The 17153-nt window shown below is 34.4% G+C and overlaps 1 protein-coding gene across 2 annotated transcripts in view; it reads right to left on the reverse strand.

Annotated features, from left to right (window-relative positions):
* The window catches only part of cnksr2b (connector enhancer of kinase suppressor of Ras 2b), a 51585-nt gene that overhangs the window by 3148 nt on the left and 31284 nt on the right, over window positions 1-17153 (reverse strand). For both annotated transcript variants that reach the window (XM_048167033.1, XM_048167034.1), the window contains exons 9-21: window positions 16103-16249; window positions 11977-12110; window positions 11243-11433; window positions 10833-10922; window positions 10020-10228; window positions 9872-9923; window positions 8981-9156; window positions 8803-8876; window positions 7367-7438; window positions 7070-7137; window positions 6419-6522; window positions 4465-4987; window positions 905-1104 (exon numbers count right to left, since the gene is read on the reverse strand). In XM_048167033.1, the coding sequence (XP_048022990.1) occupies window positions 905-1104; window positions 4465-4987; window positions 6419-6522; window positions 7070-7137; window positions 7367-7438; window positions 8803-8876; window positions 8981-9156; window positions 9872-9923; window positions 10020-10228; window positions 10833-10922; window positions 11243-11433; window positions 11977-12110; window positions 16103-16249 (2040 nt within the window). The remainder of the gene's footprint in view (window positions 1-904; window positions 1105-4464; window positions 4988-6418; window positions 6523-7069; window positions 7138-7366; window positions 7439-8802; window positions 8877-8980; window positions 9157-9871; window positions 9924-10019; window positions 10229-10832; window positions 10923-11242; window positions 11434-11976; window positions 12111-16102; window positions 16250-17153) is intronic.

The raw sequence follows: 17153 nt of genomic DNA on the forward strand, positions 1-17153 counted from the left end.
CTTGCTGGCAATGCAGGCCTCACTGAGCCATCGGATTTTATCAAAAATATCTTAATTTGTGTTCTGAAGATGAACGAAGGTCTTACAGGTGCAGAATGACATGAGGGTGAGTAATTAATGACATAATTTTCATTTTTGGGTGAACTAACCCTTTAAAAGAATTGAATTTTATTGAAAAATGTTACCAAAAATGATTCATTGTGTAGTCAAGTTTAGATTTTGATTTTTAAAAAATAAACATTTTATAGGGTTTGGGGTCAGTAAGATTTTTATTCAAAGAAATTGATATGTTTAAATTGCTCAAAAGGACAGTAAATACATTTACAATGTTACAAAAGATTTCTATATAAAATAAACGCTGTTCTTTTGAACTTTCTATTCATCAAAGAATCCTGAAAAAATGCATGTTTTTTTTTTTTTTACAAAAATATTAAGCAGCCCAAATGTTTCAATATAATAATAAGAAATGTTTCTTGAGCATCAGATCAGCATATTAGAATGATTTCTAAAGGATCATGTGACACTGAAGACTGGAGTAATGATGCTGAAAATTCAGCTTTGATCACAGGAATAAATTACTTTTAAATATATTAACATAGAAAACAGTCATTTTAAATTGTATAATATTTAAAAATATAACTGATTTTACTGTATTTTTAATTGCATAAATCCAGCTTTAGTGTGCATAAGAGACTTTCAATAACATTAAAAAAATCTTACTAACCCCAAACTTTTGAATGTTAGGTTGGAATTTGAATTTGGGGTTTTCGAACAGTATCCCTAAACTAACAAATCTTACACTTTATGCTATGAACTATGTTTTTAAAAAGTGTTTTTATAGTCATGTTGCTCAGGGAAAGCAATAAACGAGATCTGCAACCGGTGTTTCCCATGAAAACCGTACCTTGAATGAGTTTTGAAGGATCCGCAGACGGTGCAGCTTCTCATTGAGTAACGGATCATTACAGCGACGGACGAATGAGCGCTTGTACTCTAATCGAGAAGAGGACCTGTGCTCATTGACAGGTGATAGACTAGTCCTCTCCAGAGCCCTGTACAAATCCACCAATGAGTCAGCCTGGTGCCTGCGCTCCCACTCTGGACCTACAGAGAGCAGTGAAGAGTTACTTGCAATGACACCATAATTATCACCAGAAAAGCAATGTATTCAAATTGAAATGTAATCCACAACAAGTATAGAGTTTTGTATATCAGTAATGGTTATTTGAATAATCACCATAAAGCATTTAAATACATGAATATAGTACTATATGTATGTTATTATAGCCCACGATTATTAAGCATTATACAACAGGGATTCTCAACTCTGTCTCCTTATGTAAGGCTGAAATCCATTTTTATAAAACAAAACTGTAGATTTAGATGTGGTGTGTTTATTATAATGATCATATTAGCTGTTATACACTTTAGAATAACTATCAGGGATCTCAGGGTGGAAGAAAGAGAGAGCAAATGGCCCTGAAGCCATATTCCGCTGCTTCCATCCTGAGAAGACATTAACACGGACTGAAGGGACTCCTCCTCATGTGCTTTGAGGCACAGTATAGTTCTGAGGAACGGTGAATGTGTGGAACAGAAACGAGGGATGAAAAAGGATAGACAGTGATGAGAGCTGTCAAGTTGGATTAGTAGGACTGTACCTAATATGAGGCTACTGGAGGTCTTAAGGGAGATGTGTATTCAGCTGAGATTTGCAGCTACGGTGCATCCGAATCAAGCAGCAATATGTTTATCATTACAGGCTACAATACAGAGCTAACTAGAGTGTTGAAGCAAAACGAAGCATCCTCTCAATGATATTTTGCAAAAAAATTAATAAAACAACCATGTAATTGTGAATACCGTTATTGTCAGCTTGCTATCAAGCCATCCTCAAAACTACAGAAGTGCAGGATTGTGATTCTTAATGCCTTCTAGTAAATGGTACAGGGTAACTACATGGGTTAAGCTTGGTTTTTAGGTGTAGGTTCACGGTTAGTACCTAGTTATTACCCAGTTATTGCAAGTACACGGAGAACAGGACTGTAAAATAAAGGGCTACCCAAAATTTGTTACACAGATGAATCAATATTTTTCACCAATATTTACACCTTTCAACTAAATAACAATCTAACAATAGCATTTACAGGTAAAGTAAGTTATTTTAAGTAATTGATAAAAGATGGAAATAATTTTACACACACACAAACATTTGCATAAATATAATGTCAAACAAAATAATACTATGATATAAAATAATAATAATGATAATAATATATTATTTAAAGGCACAATATGTAATAATTTTGGCCGCTAGAGGTCGCTAGAAGCCTATTCAAAACAAAGGCGTAGCTTGATGACGCCAAGTTCTAGAGCGGAATCTTGGGACATGTTGTCTCCTCCTCATCGGACGGCGCAAAAGAATAGGAGTCGGGAAGAACTCATGTATATGAATTAGATTATTAACATTACTGTAGTATGAAGCAGAGCAGGACTGAGTGTTGTTGGAGCTGAACGAGGCCGCTGGAGCGATTGCGCAACACACGCCTCGAGCAGCAGAACTTTTATTATGACACAGTCGCCGGCGCCGCTTCCGCTTTTCCGGTCATGAGTATGAGGTAACGCAGCTCTGTTGATTATTAGATACATTTGAGTGTGTTAAAAATGTTATAACGTTACTCTGTGCGTTCACTCGGCGGCTGCCGTGAGACAATTGACAGGCGACTCCTCACACGTCCCGGAGCCATGGTTAAAATTGCAATTTTCTCACGATTTACAAATAGTTGGAAACATTTGGGATATTGTAAGTACTCAAGTGAACAAAATATATAACACTGGCCTAGTGGTTTTTGGATATTTTACTGCAAAAATATTACATATTGTACCTTTAAATATAAACATGTATTATTATGATTATTTTGTTTATTATTATTACTATTCATAAAATATTTATACTGAATATTAACCAGAACAATTAAAATAATTAAAATCAATTCTGCATATTTGTTAAACAAAAAATATCAATACTGGATAAATTAATACGATTTATAAATTATAAATTATTTATAATTGTTATAATAATATCATGATTATTATTATTATTAATCTGAATAAATATTATGAATATTTACAGAATAATTATAAAATAATAATTATTATTTATATATATATATATATATATATATAATAATAATAATAATAAATATTTTATTATTATATCAATAAAATCACCAATATCATGGTTATTATTATTATTATTATTATCTGAATAAATATTATGAATATTTACTATATATATATATATATATATATATATATATATATATATATATATATATATATATATATATATATATATATATATATATATATATATATATATATAATTATTATTATTATTCATATATCAATATTGGATAAATGAATATGATCTAAAAAATTATTTATAATTGTTATAATAATATCATGATTATAAAATATTCATGACATTTATTAAAATATTCATTTGTTGATTGCTATTAAAATGTATAAAACTCAAGGAAAAATCAACAGTATTATGGTTTTATTATTATTATTAATCTGAATAAATATTGTGAATATTTACACAATAATTATATATATATATATATATATATATATATATATATATATATATAATGAATATAATAATAATTATTATTATTATTCATATATCAATATTGGATAAATGAATATGAATATGATCTAAAAATTATTTATAACTGTTATAATAATATCATGATTATAAAATATTCATGACATTTATTAAAATATTCATTTGTTGATTGCTATTAAAATGTATAAAACTCAAGGAAAAATCAACAGTATTATGGTTTTATTATTATTATTAATCTGAATAAATATTGTGAATATTTACACAATAATATATATATATATATATATATATATATATATATATATATATATATATATAATGAATATAATAATAATAATAATTATTATTCATATATCAATATTGGATAAATGAATATGATCTAAAAAATTATTTATAATTGTTATAATAATATCATGATTATAAAATATTCATGACATTTATTAAAATATTCATTTGTTGATTGCTATTAAAATGTATAAAACTCAAGGAAAAATCAACAGTATTATGGTTTTATTATTATTATTAATCTGAATAAATATTGTGAATATTTACACAATAATTATATATATATATATATATATATATATAATTATTTTTATTATTGTTATTATTATAACAATAATAAAAATATGTTATTTGTTATTACTCAAGGGAAATCAGTAATACTGATGAACAGGCACACCTTAATATGCACATAATATGACATGGGCAAACATCCATTAACTACTCACTTGCCTTTGCCTACACATGCTAACTCACCCACTAACTTCCCTCTGCATATGTAGGCAAAGGCAAGTTAGGAACACAACCATCTCTCGGTTTTTCCTGACCTGTGTCTCTGGCATGGGCCCGGCCCAGGTGGTAGCGTTGTGCATCTGCGTGTTCAGCTGCACTGCTGGCAGCCAGGATGGCATGAAGACCACTATCACGGGGCAAAGTGAAACTGCGGTGCTTGCTTCCTACTCCACCTCCTTCTACTCCTTCTCCTCTTCCTACAGCTGTGATGGGCTTTTGACTGGGTTGAGTGGGCGTAGTGTGCGGGACGTAGTGTTCTGGAGGCAGCCCGTGCTGGGCAGGGAGCGTCGACTGGCGGCGGAGCTCCACGGGCACGGTTCGGCTGGGATCGACGAACACGGAGTCGTCTAATGGCAGAGTCTGCAGGAAATGGAGGCCAGAGCTGGTGAGGGGAGTCTCGATGAGGTCCTGCCACGAACGCCTCTGGCTGGCAGACTTTCGGCCCGGGGAGCTAGCGCTGCTCACGCTGCCCCCCTGTGTCTCGGAGAGGGGGGAGCGGGACTGGACGGTTTCCGTGGAGGGTGGGCGGATGTGTTGGGACTCCTGGAATGGACTTGCCTGTAACACAGAGGGTTGGACAATATGCAAGGACCTTTTAGTTGGTATATTTTACAGCTTAGAGGTTAGTGCAACAAGACGCATTAATCCAAAACGAAGGACAACTATAACAACAGGGGCATTTATATCCCTGTTTTCCATTTTCCCTGCTGTCGTCTTTTACAAGCTCTCCGCTGTCACCCTTAGTTATGCTCTGCCTGGATGGAACGGTCTGAGACAGCAACACACACACACAATTCTCCTGCTTAGGATTATGGGACCCATTTGCATCTCCTTCATTAAGATTACGGAGGGCTGGAGCCAGAGGACCTCCTTAAAAAAGTGCCCTTTGACTATGAATTTACAGTGACCACAATCATCCCCGGAGTCTAAATAATTAATGTGTCCTTCATCTCCACCCCTTCACACCTCATTCTTCATCCTGCTCTCCCTCCCTCTCTGCCCTTCTCTTGTCCCACCATGTCTTTCTGCATTGCTTCACCTCATTTGTTTCCTTTAGTCTTATTTTTATTTATATGGAGTACACTATTGGACAGTACAAATTCTATTTTTTAAAGAAATTAATACTTTTATTCAGCAAGGATGCATTAAATTGATCAAAACTGACAGTGAAGATTTCCATTTCAAATTAATGCTGTTCTTTTGAACTTTCTATTCTATTCTAATATATCATGGTTTCCACAAAAATATTAAGCAGCACAAAGGTTTGATAATAATAAATAATGTTTCTTGAGCACCAAATCAGAATATTAGAATGATTTCTGAAGGATCATATGACACTGAAGAATGTGAAAATTCAGCTTTGCCATCATAGGAATAAAGTACATTTGTGACCCTGGACCACAAAACCAGTCATAATAAGGGTCATTTTTTTTAAATAGAGATTTATATATCATCTGAAAGCATAATAAATAAGCTTTCCATTGATGTATGGTTTGTTAGGATAGGAAAATCACCATCAAGTTGTCCAAATGAAGTCCTTAGCAATGCATATCCACTCACAAAAATAAATTTTTGATATATTTATGGTAGGAAATTTACAAAATATCTACATGATTTTTACTTAATATCCTAATGATTTTTGGCATAAAAGAAAAATCGATAATTTTGACCTATACAATGTATTGTTGGCTATTGCTGCAAATATACCCGTGCTACTTACAGTATGACTGGTTTTGTGGTCCAGGGTCACATTTTATACATATTGAAATAGAAAACAGTAAATAAAATCCCAAGATTTTGAAAGATAGTGAGGAGCAGAATTACATGATTTTGCCTGGAGCGAAGAGGTCTCTGAGAGTTCAATACGACATGAGCAAAGTGTTATTGGCCCATAATGCAATTACATGTCAGCAAGAATTTGCATACATGTTAAACAGAGTGTAAACACAGGAATCCAAGCAAAAAAAAAGAAAGAAAGACATGACTTACTGAGGTAGGGTGAGGGTAAGTGTCATACGGAGGTGGAGGGCTGTCCTGTTTAGGTGTTGAGGGCATGTGATCAGCATCCTCATGGTCACTCTCACTCCAGTAGTCTGAGGAAATGACAGCAAATATCCATTAAACACTCGAGCAGTCCAGAAATTTGAAGTGGGGAAAATCATGTCTATGTGGTGTTTTTAATATACTTTAAGACAAACCGTGTGAATTATGTATATGATGTTAATTACGATGTTATAATGAACTTTATGCCTTTCTTCTACAAGACTTTCTATGATGTACAAAGCGTTTGTAAGGATACTGATTGTTAGAAGGGAGCATTACTGATTTATCATAACTGATTTATCGACTTGTAGATGACCCTGTATAATTTTGATCTTCTTCTGAATCAGTTATTGGTTCAAACATTTTCTAGTCATTGTCAATGTAGCATTTATTCATGAAATGATGGGAAAGAACGTTCTAATAATGATATAAAAAATAATTCTGACGAATGATTAACTTATATGTTCTATACATGCATCCAACATGTTGTATTGCATATGCATATATTTATAATACTTGCAGACCAGAGCACACAAAGTCAGAGTGGGAGAATAATTGATCCGACAGGCTTAGTGGAGCATGAAGGCATCTTCTCACCATGATCCTGTCGGATCCTTTTCTGCTCCGTGTGAGCTGTTGCCGCCATGTTCAGCCGACTGAGCCACCTGTGAGCAAACATAATAAAAAATAAAAGTCACCTGGGGAGCACTGCTGAAATGCCGAGCTGAAATGGTCTTTTGGGATGTCACTAAAATTAGTAGCTTTGATCAGCACAGGGAACATTAAATGAGATTCGGGAGTCTTTGCAAGAGAATTCCTGAGGAAATGTTTCAGATTACATTATGAGTCTTTTTTTATTCTTATAGGCATGTTAGAATGTTTTTTTCATCTTACCTATTCATATCATCCAAGTTGTCCGCAGCAAAATAGAAGCTCTTGATTTTAGGATGGCAAGCCTTAAAAGCACTGAAAACAAGCAAGAGAAATAGACAATCAAAACATGCTGGCCTTTCCGATAAGGGTGTAATGATTCAAGTTTCTCAAGTTTCGGTTTGATTTGGTAAATACGTCGATTTTCAATTTTCAGTATTCATATTTTCAAGAGACCATATTACCACAATTAACATCATCATTAAAACACACTATATTAAAGAATGTGATGTTGCTGACATCAATTTACATTTTATGAAATATAAACATTTATTGGAATATACAGTCCAGTCCAAAAGTTTGGAACCACTAAGATTTTTAATGTTTTTAAAAGAAGTTTCGTCTGCTCACCAAGGCTACATTTATTTAATTAAAAATACAGTAAAAAACAGAAATATTGTGAAATATTATTACAATTTAAAATAACTGTTTTCTATTTGAATATATTTCACAAAGTAATTTATTCCTGTGATGGCAAAGCTGAATTTTCAGCATCATTACTCCAGTCTTCAGTGTCACATGATCCTTCAGAAATCATTCTAATATGCTGATCTGCTGCTCAAGAAACATTTAATGTGTACAATTGTACAAAATATTTGTGTACAATATTTTTTTTCAGGATTATTTGATGAATAGAAAGTTCAAAAGAACAGTGTTTATCTGAAATCTAATCTTTTGTAACATTATAAATGTCTTTACTGCCACTTTTGATTGATTTAATGCATCCTTGCTGAATAAAAGTATTCATTTCTTTAATTTCTTTTCAAAAAAATAAAAATAAAAATTCTTACTGACCCCAAACTTTTGAACGGTAGTGTATAATGCTACAGAAGCTTTGTATTTCAGATAAATGCTGTTCTTTTGAACTTTCTATTCATCAAGGAATCCTGAAAAAAAAAGTACACAACTGTTTTCAACATTGAAAATAATCATAAATGTTTATTGAGCAGCAGATCAGCATATTAGAATGATTTCTGAAGGATCATGTGACACTGAAGACTGGAGTAACGATGCTGAAAATTCAGCTTTGCATCACAGGAATAAATTACTTTGTCAAATATATTTAAATAGTACACAGTTATTTTAAATTGTAATAATATTTCACAATATTACTGTTTTTTACTGTATTTAATTAAATAAATGTAGCCTTGGTGAGCAGATGAAACTTCTTTTAAAAACATTAAAAATCTTAGTGGTTCCAAACTTTTGGACTGTACTGTATGGGTTCAGCATCAAACCGAAGATATAGTTTAATTTTATAATTATATATATTTTATATTATGTTATATTTACAACAACATTCAAAAAACATTCAATGGTGCTATCGTAGGATAAACTGTCGTCGCACGCATACTAAATCAAATGGTTGTTTTTCAGCTCTAGTTCATAATACCACTCACAACTTTTTGCGACATTCGTTGGCTTGATCGATGTTGAACTCAGGCAAACTGACAAAGCCCTCTGCCTTCTCATCCTGAGAAAGAACAGAGAACAGTGAAATGAAAAACTGTTTATGTAAAAATCTATTGGGCCATTTTGTGCTGACAATCATGCAGATGAATGGCCTCATGCCCTCACCTCTTCATTGGTGTACCAGTACAGACAGGCATCTTTCAGCACAACCCAGTACTTCTTCCATTTCTGAGAGAAGTAACTCTTTGCATCCTTCTTCTTCCAGAGCCATCCCTCACAGTCACCCTGACCCAAGTCTCTGCAGGAGATTCGCCGCTTACTAATAGAGGGCAGGGATCCAGCTGAGAAGGACAAAGAGAGAGAGAGTGAGAGAGCAGAGATGTCAATGTGGGCATTATAAATGAAAGGACTGGCAGGAATAGAATCAAAACAGTGACATTTTTTGATGTACTGCCATAATAATGGTAGAGAAATGTCTTGACGTAATTATTCAGAGTGGGAATATGTAATGAATGTGTGTAGAAAAAAAAAAAATCACTGCAGTGGAAAAATCCTTTTCTCAATCAGTATTTTCTGTTATTTTCTAGTAAAATTATCCAAACATCCTTGAAACAACAAATTTTAAAAATCACATTTTACTTTCAATTATTTAAAATGGATACATTTTTACACAGCATATTATTTTATTAAATTATTAAAACAGTTTATTAAAATAAAACAGAATAAAAATAAAATATTATAAAATAATATATTTAATAACAAAATTTTGTAACAAAATTATTCAAATGATTGACATTTCATAAATAATTGTAATTGTATTAATCATTTTAAAATATTTGTAATAATTTGATCATTATTATTTTCATTATTAAAAAATATGTCTTGAATTGTTTATTTTTCCTACCCCAATTCTTTTAGATTTCTCGAGATTCTCTAAAAGCTAAACCTACTGTACACAAAATCTACATAAAAAATATTTTTATTATTACAATTATTTTTTTTTTAAATTATTGACATGGTTTTAGCTCTAGCAGAATTTAACATTTGACATCTCACCTCTTAACTTAACTTTCTTTGACCGGGAGAGCATGGATGATCGATCAAACGTCTGAAAGATAGCAAATAAATAAAAGATTTAAATCACTTTATGCTGTGTCCCTTCATCTTTCCCACTCATACATTAAGTTGTCTTCTGTCCACTCACAAGATAGACAGAAGAGGTTTCAGATGTGGGTGTGACCAACGAGTCATGCTGCAGCATGTCCATCTGGAGGGCGGGCACTAGGGCGTAGTGGGCGGGGCTTCCACCTTTCTCACTCTTTCTTCTACTACGCCTACTACTGCTGCGACGTCCTGTGTGGTACTCCTCCGTCCCTGCCTTGTCCTCACTCACATATCGCAGCAGGGAGTTTTCTGTTAATAAATGTATGGAATTATGAAACTACAGTATACTGATTACAAAAATGAAATGGGACAAAGAACATTATCAATGCACTGTCTGTTTTTAAAATTTAATAGACCGGTTTTGATTCTGCCTTAAAGTTGAAATCAAATTATTCAGAGGTCTCATGATCAAAGAATAGCGCTGAAAGATGCTGTCATGCACATGTACAAATTTGATATAAATTCTGCCAGCTTGACTAAAGAAAGCATTCTCTCTGCTCCTACTCCTTCGGCAACAGAGCCTGGCCTCAACCAATGAGAAGCCAGCATCTTGGCAAGACCTCTATGTTGGAGTTACCATGGCAATGCAAAACCAAAAAATCCCAAAATCTCAAACAAAGAGCCAACAAGATGCTGGCAGACAGATCCCAAAACAAATGAGGTAAATATAGGGGAGATGGGGCTCAGGACAATCTGAAGGGAATGGCTGAAGATTTTAAAATGTGCAAATGGAGAGGTCAGGGCTAAATTGATGAAATCATCGATTTAGTATAACCTAAGTAAAAGAGATAAAAAAACCATCCCCCTCAACGCTCACCCACACACACACACACACACACACAAACACACACACCTCTTCTGATCTCTTTCTTCAGCTTGGCTGGATCTTCATAGTCTCCAACCCAGTTATATTCTACAGGCATGGAAATAGGCCTCAGCCGTCCTAGTACACAAGCACAAAATCAATTAAAACATTACTGCACAATACACATATTGGGCCAGGAGTAGAAGATAAAGTAAACCTCAACTGTTATGTTTATTCCAATGATTTATGGCCACTTTAATGTAATATACTTCTGTATATATATATGTACTGAGTTGCAGATATAAAAACATCCCTTCTGACTGACTGATCCCTCACCCCCCTGGCAAGACCACAAACTTGAATCTGACTTAAAAAGAGATCAGTATGAAAAGACAACCTCTCCTGACACTGAAGCCAGCCTGTAAAGATCAAAAATCATCATGTAAGAAAGCATGTACCATATGTGGGAGTGCTGTCCCTGCGCACGGGTGGAGGGCCCTGATTCTGATCATACTCGTAACAGTACAGGACCGCATCCTCATCCAACAGGGGGAATCGCCTCCGGCACTCTTGATCCAAGAAGGAATTGGGTGAATCAGAACCTTTAGCGGCCTGCTGACAATTGCTGGTCAGATTCCCCATGTCATCTCTACAATGGTAAGGAAAATCTTGTATAGTTTTCTATCACACAGATCTTAAATATGAACTAGATTTTAAGCTTTCTTAAAAGACAAAATTATTTCCAGTACAAAAGTCACCGGTAGGTAGGGTGTTTCTGGTTGCTTGTGGTTAAAAACAAAAGAATCCACCTTCATAGTGGTCTTGTGATATTTTGGCTTAAGATTTTTCACTTGAAGATGTTTGGTGACAGTAAGATTTTTTTTTTCAAGAAATTAATAGTTCTATTAAGCAAGGATGAAATACAGTGATCATTTGTGACAGTAAAGACATTTAAAATGTAATAAATATTTCCATTTCAAATAACTGAACAGCCTTGGTGAGCATCAAAGACGTCTTTCAAAAACATTAAAACCTTACCCTCCCAAAACTTTTGTACTCTCCTCCAAAAGTGCATGGTTTGAGGTGTTTCATACATATTTATACATCTTTACAGTGTGCATCAGTGTACTAGTGTGTCCTTTTGTTTTAGAGATTGTCATTTTTGTCTGTGTGTGTGTCTGTAATACTGTACCTGGGTGTGTAGGGCTCGTCTGGGGGAGGTGGGATGTAGAGGTCCTGTAAAGCGCAGCTGTCCCGTCTGGATGGGGTGCTGAGGGTGCTGGATGGTGTGGCCACACTGCTGCTGGGGCTGGGGGGGATGATGGGCTAAAAACAATGGTACAGTTAGATTTAACATTTCCAAAATCCAATGTACTTTTGATACAGGCCATTTTCAGAATTTTACTTTACTTGTCGTTATTTTATTTCAGGTAAAGAAACACATCATACATAAGTGTACAAATGTCCTCTCCATTCACATGTACACTACCATTCAAAAGTTTGGGGTTGGAAAGATGTTTTTAAAGGTGCCCTCGAATGAAAAATTTAATTTATCTTGGCATAGTTAAATAACAAGAGTTCAGTACATGGAAAAGACATACATTGAGTTTCAAACTCCATTGTTTCCTCCTCCTTATATAAATCTCATTTGTTTAAAAGACTTCCGGAAAACACGCGGATCTCAACATAACACCGACTGTTACGTAACAGTCGGGATCATTAATATGTACGCCCCCAATATTTGCATATATGCCAGCCCATGTTCAAGGCATTAGACAAGGAAAGGCTGTATTAACGTCTGGATCTGTGCACAGACAAGGTAAGCCAGCAAGAACAACAGCGAAAAATGGCAGATGGAGCAATAATAACTGACATGATCCATGAAAACATGATATTTTAGTGATATTTGTAAATTGTCTTTCTAAATGTTTCGTTAGCATGTTGCTAATGTACTGTTAAATGAGGTTAAAGTTACCATCGTTTCTTACTGTATTCACGGAGAAAAGAGCCGTCGCTATTTTCATTTTAAACACTTGCAGTCTGTATAATTCCTAAACACAACTTCATTCTTTATAAATCTCTCCAACAGTGTAGCATTAGCCGTTAGCCACAGAGCATAGCCTCAAACTCATAGAGAATCAAATGTAAACATCAAAATAAATACTTTACTCACATGATTCGATGTATGCACATAGCATGCATGACGAACATCTTGTAAAGATCCATTTGAGGGTTATATTAGCTGTGTGAACTTTTTAAATGCGCTGTAATATAGTCGAGAGCTCGTGTGGCAGGGAGCACGCGATTTAAAGGGGCGGCGCGCTGAAAAAATCAGTGTATAGTTAATGATGCCCCAAAATAGGCAGTTAAAAAAATTAATTAAAAAAAATCTATGGGGTATTTTGAGCTGAAACTTCACAGACACATTCAGGAGACACCTTAGACTTATATTACATCTTGTGAAAAAGCATTCTTGGGCACCTTTAAAAGAAGTCTCTTATGCTCACCAAGGCTGCATTTATTTGATCAAAAACAGCTATATTGTTAAATATTATTACAATTTTAAAATAATTGTTTCCTATTGTAATACATTTTAAAATGTAATTTATTCAGTGTCACATTATCCATCAGAAATCATCTTTTAAGAAACATTTGTTATTATTATGAATGTTAAAAACAGTTGTGCTGCTTAATATTCTTTGGAAACTGTGATACATTTTTTTCAGGACACTTTGAATAGAAAGTTTAAAAGAACAGCATATATTTGAAACACAAATCTTCTGTACCATTATAAATGTCTTTACATCTATTTATAAATCAGTTTAATGCATCCTTACTGAAAAAAGTTTTAATTACTTAATTTTTTAAAATCTTACTGACCCCAAACTTTTAGTGTACATCACTTTTCAATGTCTTTTCAGTGTTTTCGTGACAAATAGAATGTATTTGAATCCAATCCCTTTATCAGATTTCTGTGTACAATTATGATGCCTAAAATAGAATGTAAAGCTTTCCAGGTCGTACATTTTTTTACAGCTGCATCTCCGCAGCGTATAAGTGCTTAAAGGTGCCATCGAACGTTTTTTTTACAAGATGTAATATAAGTTTAAAGTGTCCCCTGAATGTGTCTGTGAAGTTAATACCCCATAGATTTTTTTTTATTCATTTTTTTAACTTCCTATTTTAAGGCATAATTAGAAATGCGCCGATGCAGGTTGCGGCCCCTTTAAATGCTCACGCTCCCCGCCCACGGAGCTCGCGCTTGCCTTAAACAGTGCATAAACAAAGTTTACACAGCTAATATAACCCTCAAAATGGCTCTTTACAAAGTGTTCGTCATGCATACTGCATGCATACATCGGATTATGTGAGTATAGTATTTATTTGGATGTTTACATTTGATTCTGAATGAGTTTGAGGCTGTGATCCGTGGCTAACGGCTAATGCTACACTGTTGGGAGAGATTTATAAAGAATTAAGTTGTATTTATACATTATACAGACTGCAGTGTTTAAAAATGAAAATAGCGACGGCTCTTGTCTCCGTGAATACAGTAAGAAACGATGGTAACTTTAACCACATTTAACAGTACATTAGCAACATGCTAACGAAACATTTAGAAAGACAGTTTACAAATATCACTAAAAATATCATGTTATCATGGATCATGTCAGTTATTATTGCTCCATCTGCCATTTTTCGCTGTTGTCCTTGCTTGCTTACCTAGTCTGATGATTCGGCTGTGCTCATCCAGACGTTAATACTGGCTGCCCTTGTGTAATGCCTTTCATAATGTTGGGAACATGGGCTGGCATATGCAAATATTGGGGGCGTACACCCCGACTGTTACGTAACAGTCGGTGTTATGTTGAGATTCGCCTGTTCTTCGAAGGTCTTTTAAACAAATGAGATTTACATAAGAAGGAGGAAACAATGGAGTTTGAGACTCACTGTATGTCATTTCCATGTACTGAACTCTTGTTATTCAACTTTGCCAAGATAAATTCAATTTTTAATTCTAGGGCACCTTTAATGGATAGTTATTAAATGACAAAAAAGTGATATTTTTATTGTCTTATGAAAATTTTAAGGATTATCATACAAAGATTACTGATTTAACAACATTTTCAACACTGAAATATAATTAACACAAAATAAATGACTACTTCTAAAGGAAATGAACTAAAATTAAAGGGTTAATTCACCCAAAAATTAAATTTCTGTCATTAAGTACTCACCCTTAAATCATTCCAAACCAGCAAGACCTTCGTTCATCTTTGGAACAGAAATTAAAATATTTTTGATGAAAACAAAGAGTTTTTTTTAATCTTCCATAGAAAGCAATGTAATTACCACATTCATGGTCCAGAAAAGTAGTAAAAACATTGTTAAAATAGTTAACGTGTCTACAGTGGTTCAACCTTAATGTTATGAAGTGACGAGAATACTTTTTATGCGCAAAAACAGAACAAAAATACTTTATTCAACAATTTTTCATCTTCCCTGTCATTCTCCTGCGCAGTTGATGCAGTGCAGAGCTTCTGTGAAAGATGAACGAAGGTCTTGCGGGTGTGGAACGACATGAGGGTGAGTAATTAATAACAGAAATTTCATTTTTGGGTGAACTAACCCTTTAAAACTCAACCAAAATAATAAATAATTTTACTAGATATCAAACACTCATCCTAATGGCAGAATAACCTGGACCTATGTGGAAGAAGACATGTGAAAAAATAGCTATGGCCATCTAATTTGAGTGTACAGTCTTGCTAAGTCTGTTTCCTCCTGCTTTTATGTATTTAAAACACAAAACACTTTGTGCACTCTGATGCGGCTTTGGTTCTGTGTAAATAAAATCTCGTATCAGTGTCTTCAACTTTGCTGTTGCCATGACAATCAGCGTGTCTTGTTAACTGTCAGCTGTGCAATATAAATGGCAAAGAAAATATAAATACATGCAATTTATACACTGCACAGTCAAGCGTCTAAAATGACATTCCACATTTTCCTCTCAGGCCACAGTAAAGCTTCCTGATGCACAGGGGCTTCAGTGAAGCTGGAGAGGAGATTGGAGAAAGAAGGATAAGCACCAGATTAGAGGTAAAAAGATGAAAGAGAAAAAAGGAAGGTTAGTGGGTGGGGGAAGAGTGGAGTGAAGATTTGCCATGCAATCTAGTTGGTCAAAGCCCTAAGGGAGGGGGAGAGTGCTCTTAATGCTGCTAAAAAAAGAACATGCACAGATTGGGGGACTACGCCACAGCATATCATCAATTCACACACACCACTTAATCTTCATACCGCACACATCCCATCAGTACCTGCAGGGCGAGGGGCTTCCATCTCATGTTCTTGAGTAAGGCTGGGGCTGACGTGAGAGTGCTCTGAGGTCGCTTCTTCAGCGTAAGGGTCACACCCGCGGGATTGCTACGTAAAGAGTTTACCAGGTTCTTCAGCTGCCAGCCCACCTACACAAGTCCAACACACATGTTCACCTCACCACAAGAGAACCAGATAACATTTCAGAGCAAAAGCATTTTGTAGTCTTGTTAATGGGATCACATATGTCACATACGTCAGATACATCTCAACATATCGGTTAAATCATTAAACAATTTTTAAAGATGGAAAACTATACACTACTATTCAAAAGTTTGGGATTTTTGAAAGAAGTCTCTAATGCTCACCAAGGCTGCATTTATTTTTTGATATTTGTTATCAAAAATACAGTAATACTGCTAAATACTGTTACAATTTAAAATAACAGTTTTATGTTTATATATTTTAAAATGTAATTTATTCCTGTGATGCCAAAGCTGAATTTTCAGCAGTCATTATTCCAGTCTTCAGTGTCACATGATCCTTCAGAAATCATTGCAATATGCTGATGTATTGCTCAAGTAACATTTCCCTATTATTATGAAAGTTAATTATTTTTATAATTTTTTTTTTCAGGATTCTCTGATTAACAGAAAGTTTAAAAGAACAGCATTTATTTGAAAGAGTGTTTTTTGCAACATAAATGTCTTTTCTGTCACTTTTGATCAATTTAATGTGTCTTGATTAATAAAAGTATTAATATTAAAGGTCCCGTTCTTCGTGATCCCATGTTTCAAACTTTAGTTAGTGTGTAATGTTGTTGTTAGAGTATAAATAAAATCTGTAAAATTTTAAAGCTCAAAGTTCAATGCCAAGCGAGATATTTTATTTAACAGAAGTCGCCTACATCGAACGGCCAGTTTGGACTACATCCCTCTACTTCCTTCTTTAATGACGTCACTAAAACAGTTTTTTGACTAACCTCCGCCCACAGGAATACGCAAGAGTTGCGTTTGTAGAGTGTGTTTGTCGCCATGTCGTCGAAACGCTGTT

The sequence above is a fragment of the Megalobrama amblycephala genome, linkage group LG18 (genome assembly GCF_018812025.1).
Source record: "Megalobrama amblycephala isolate DHTTF-2021 linkage group LG18, ASM1881202v1, whole genome shotgun sequence".
In the NCBI taxonomy this organism is placed as follows: Eukaryota; Metazoa; Chordata; class Actinopteri; order Cypriniformes; family Xenocyprididae; genus Megalobrama; species Megalobrama amblycephala.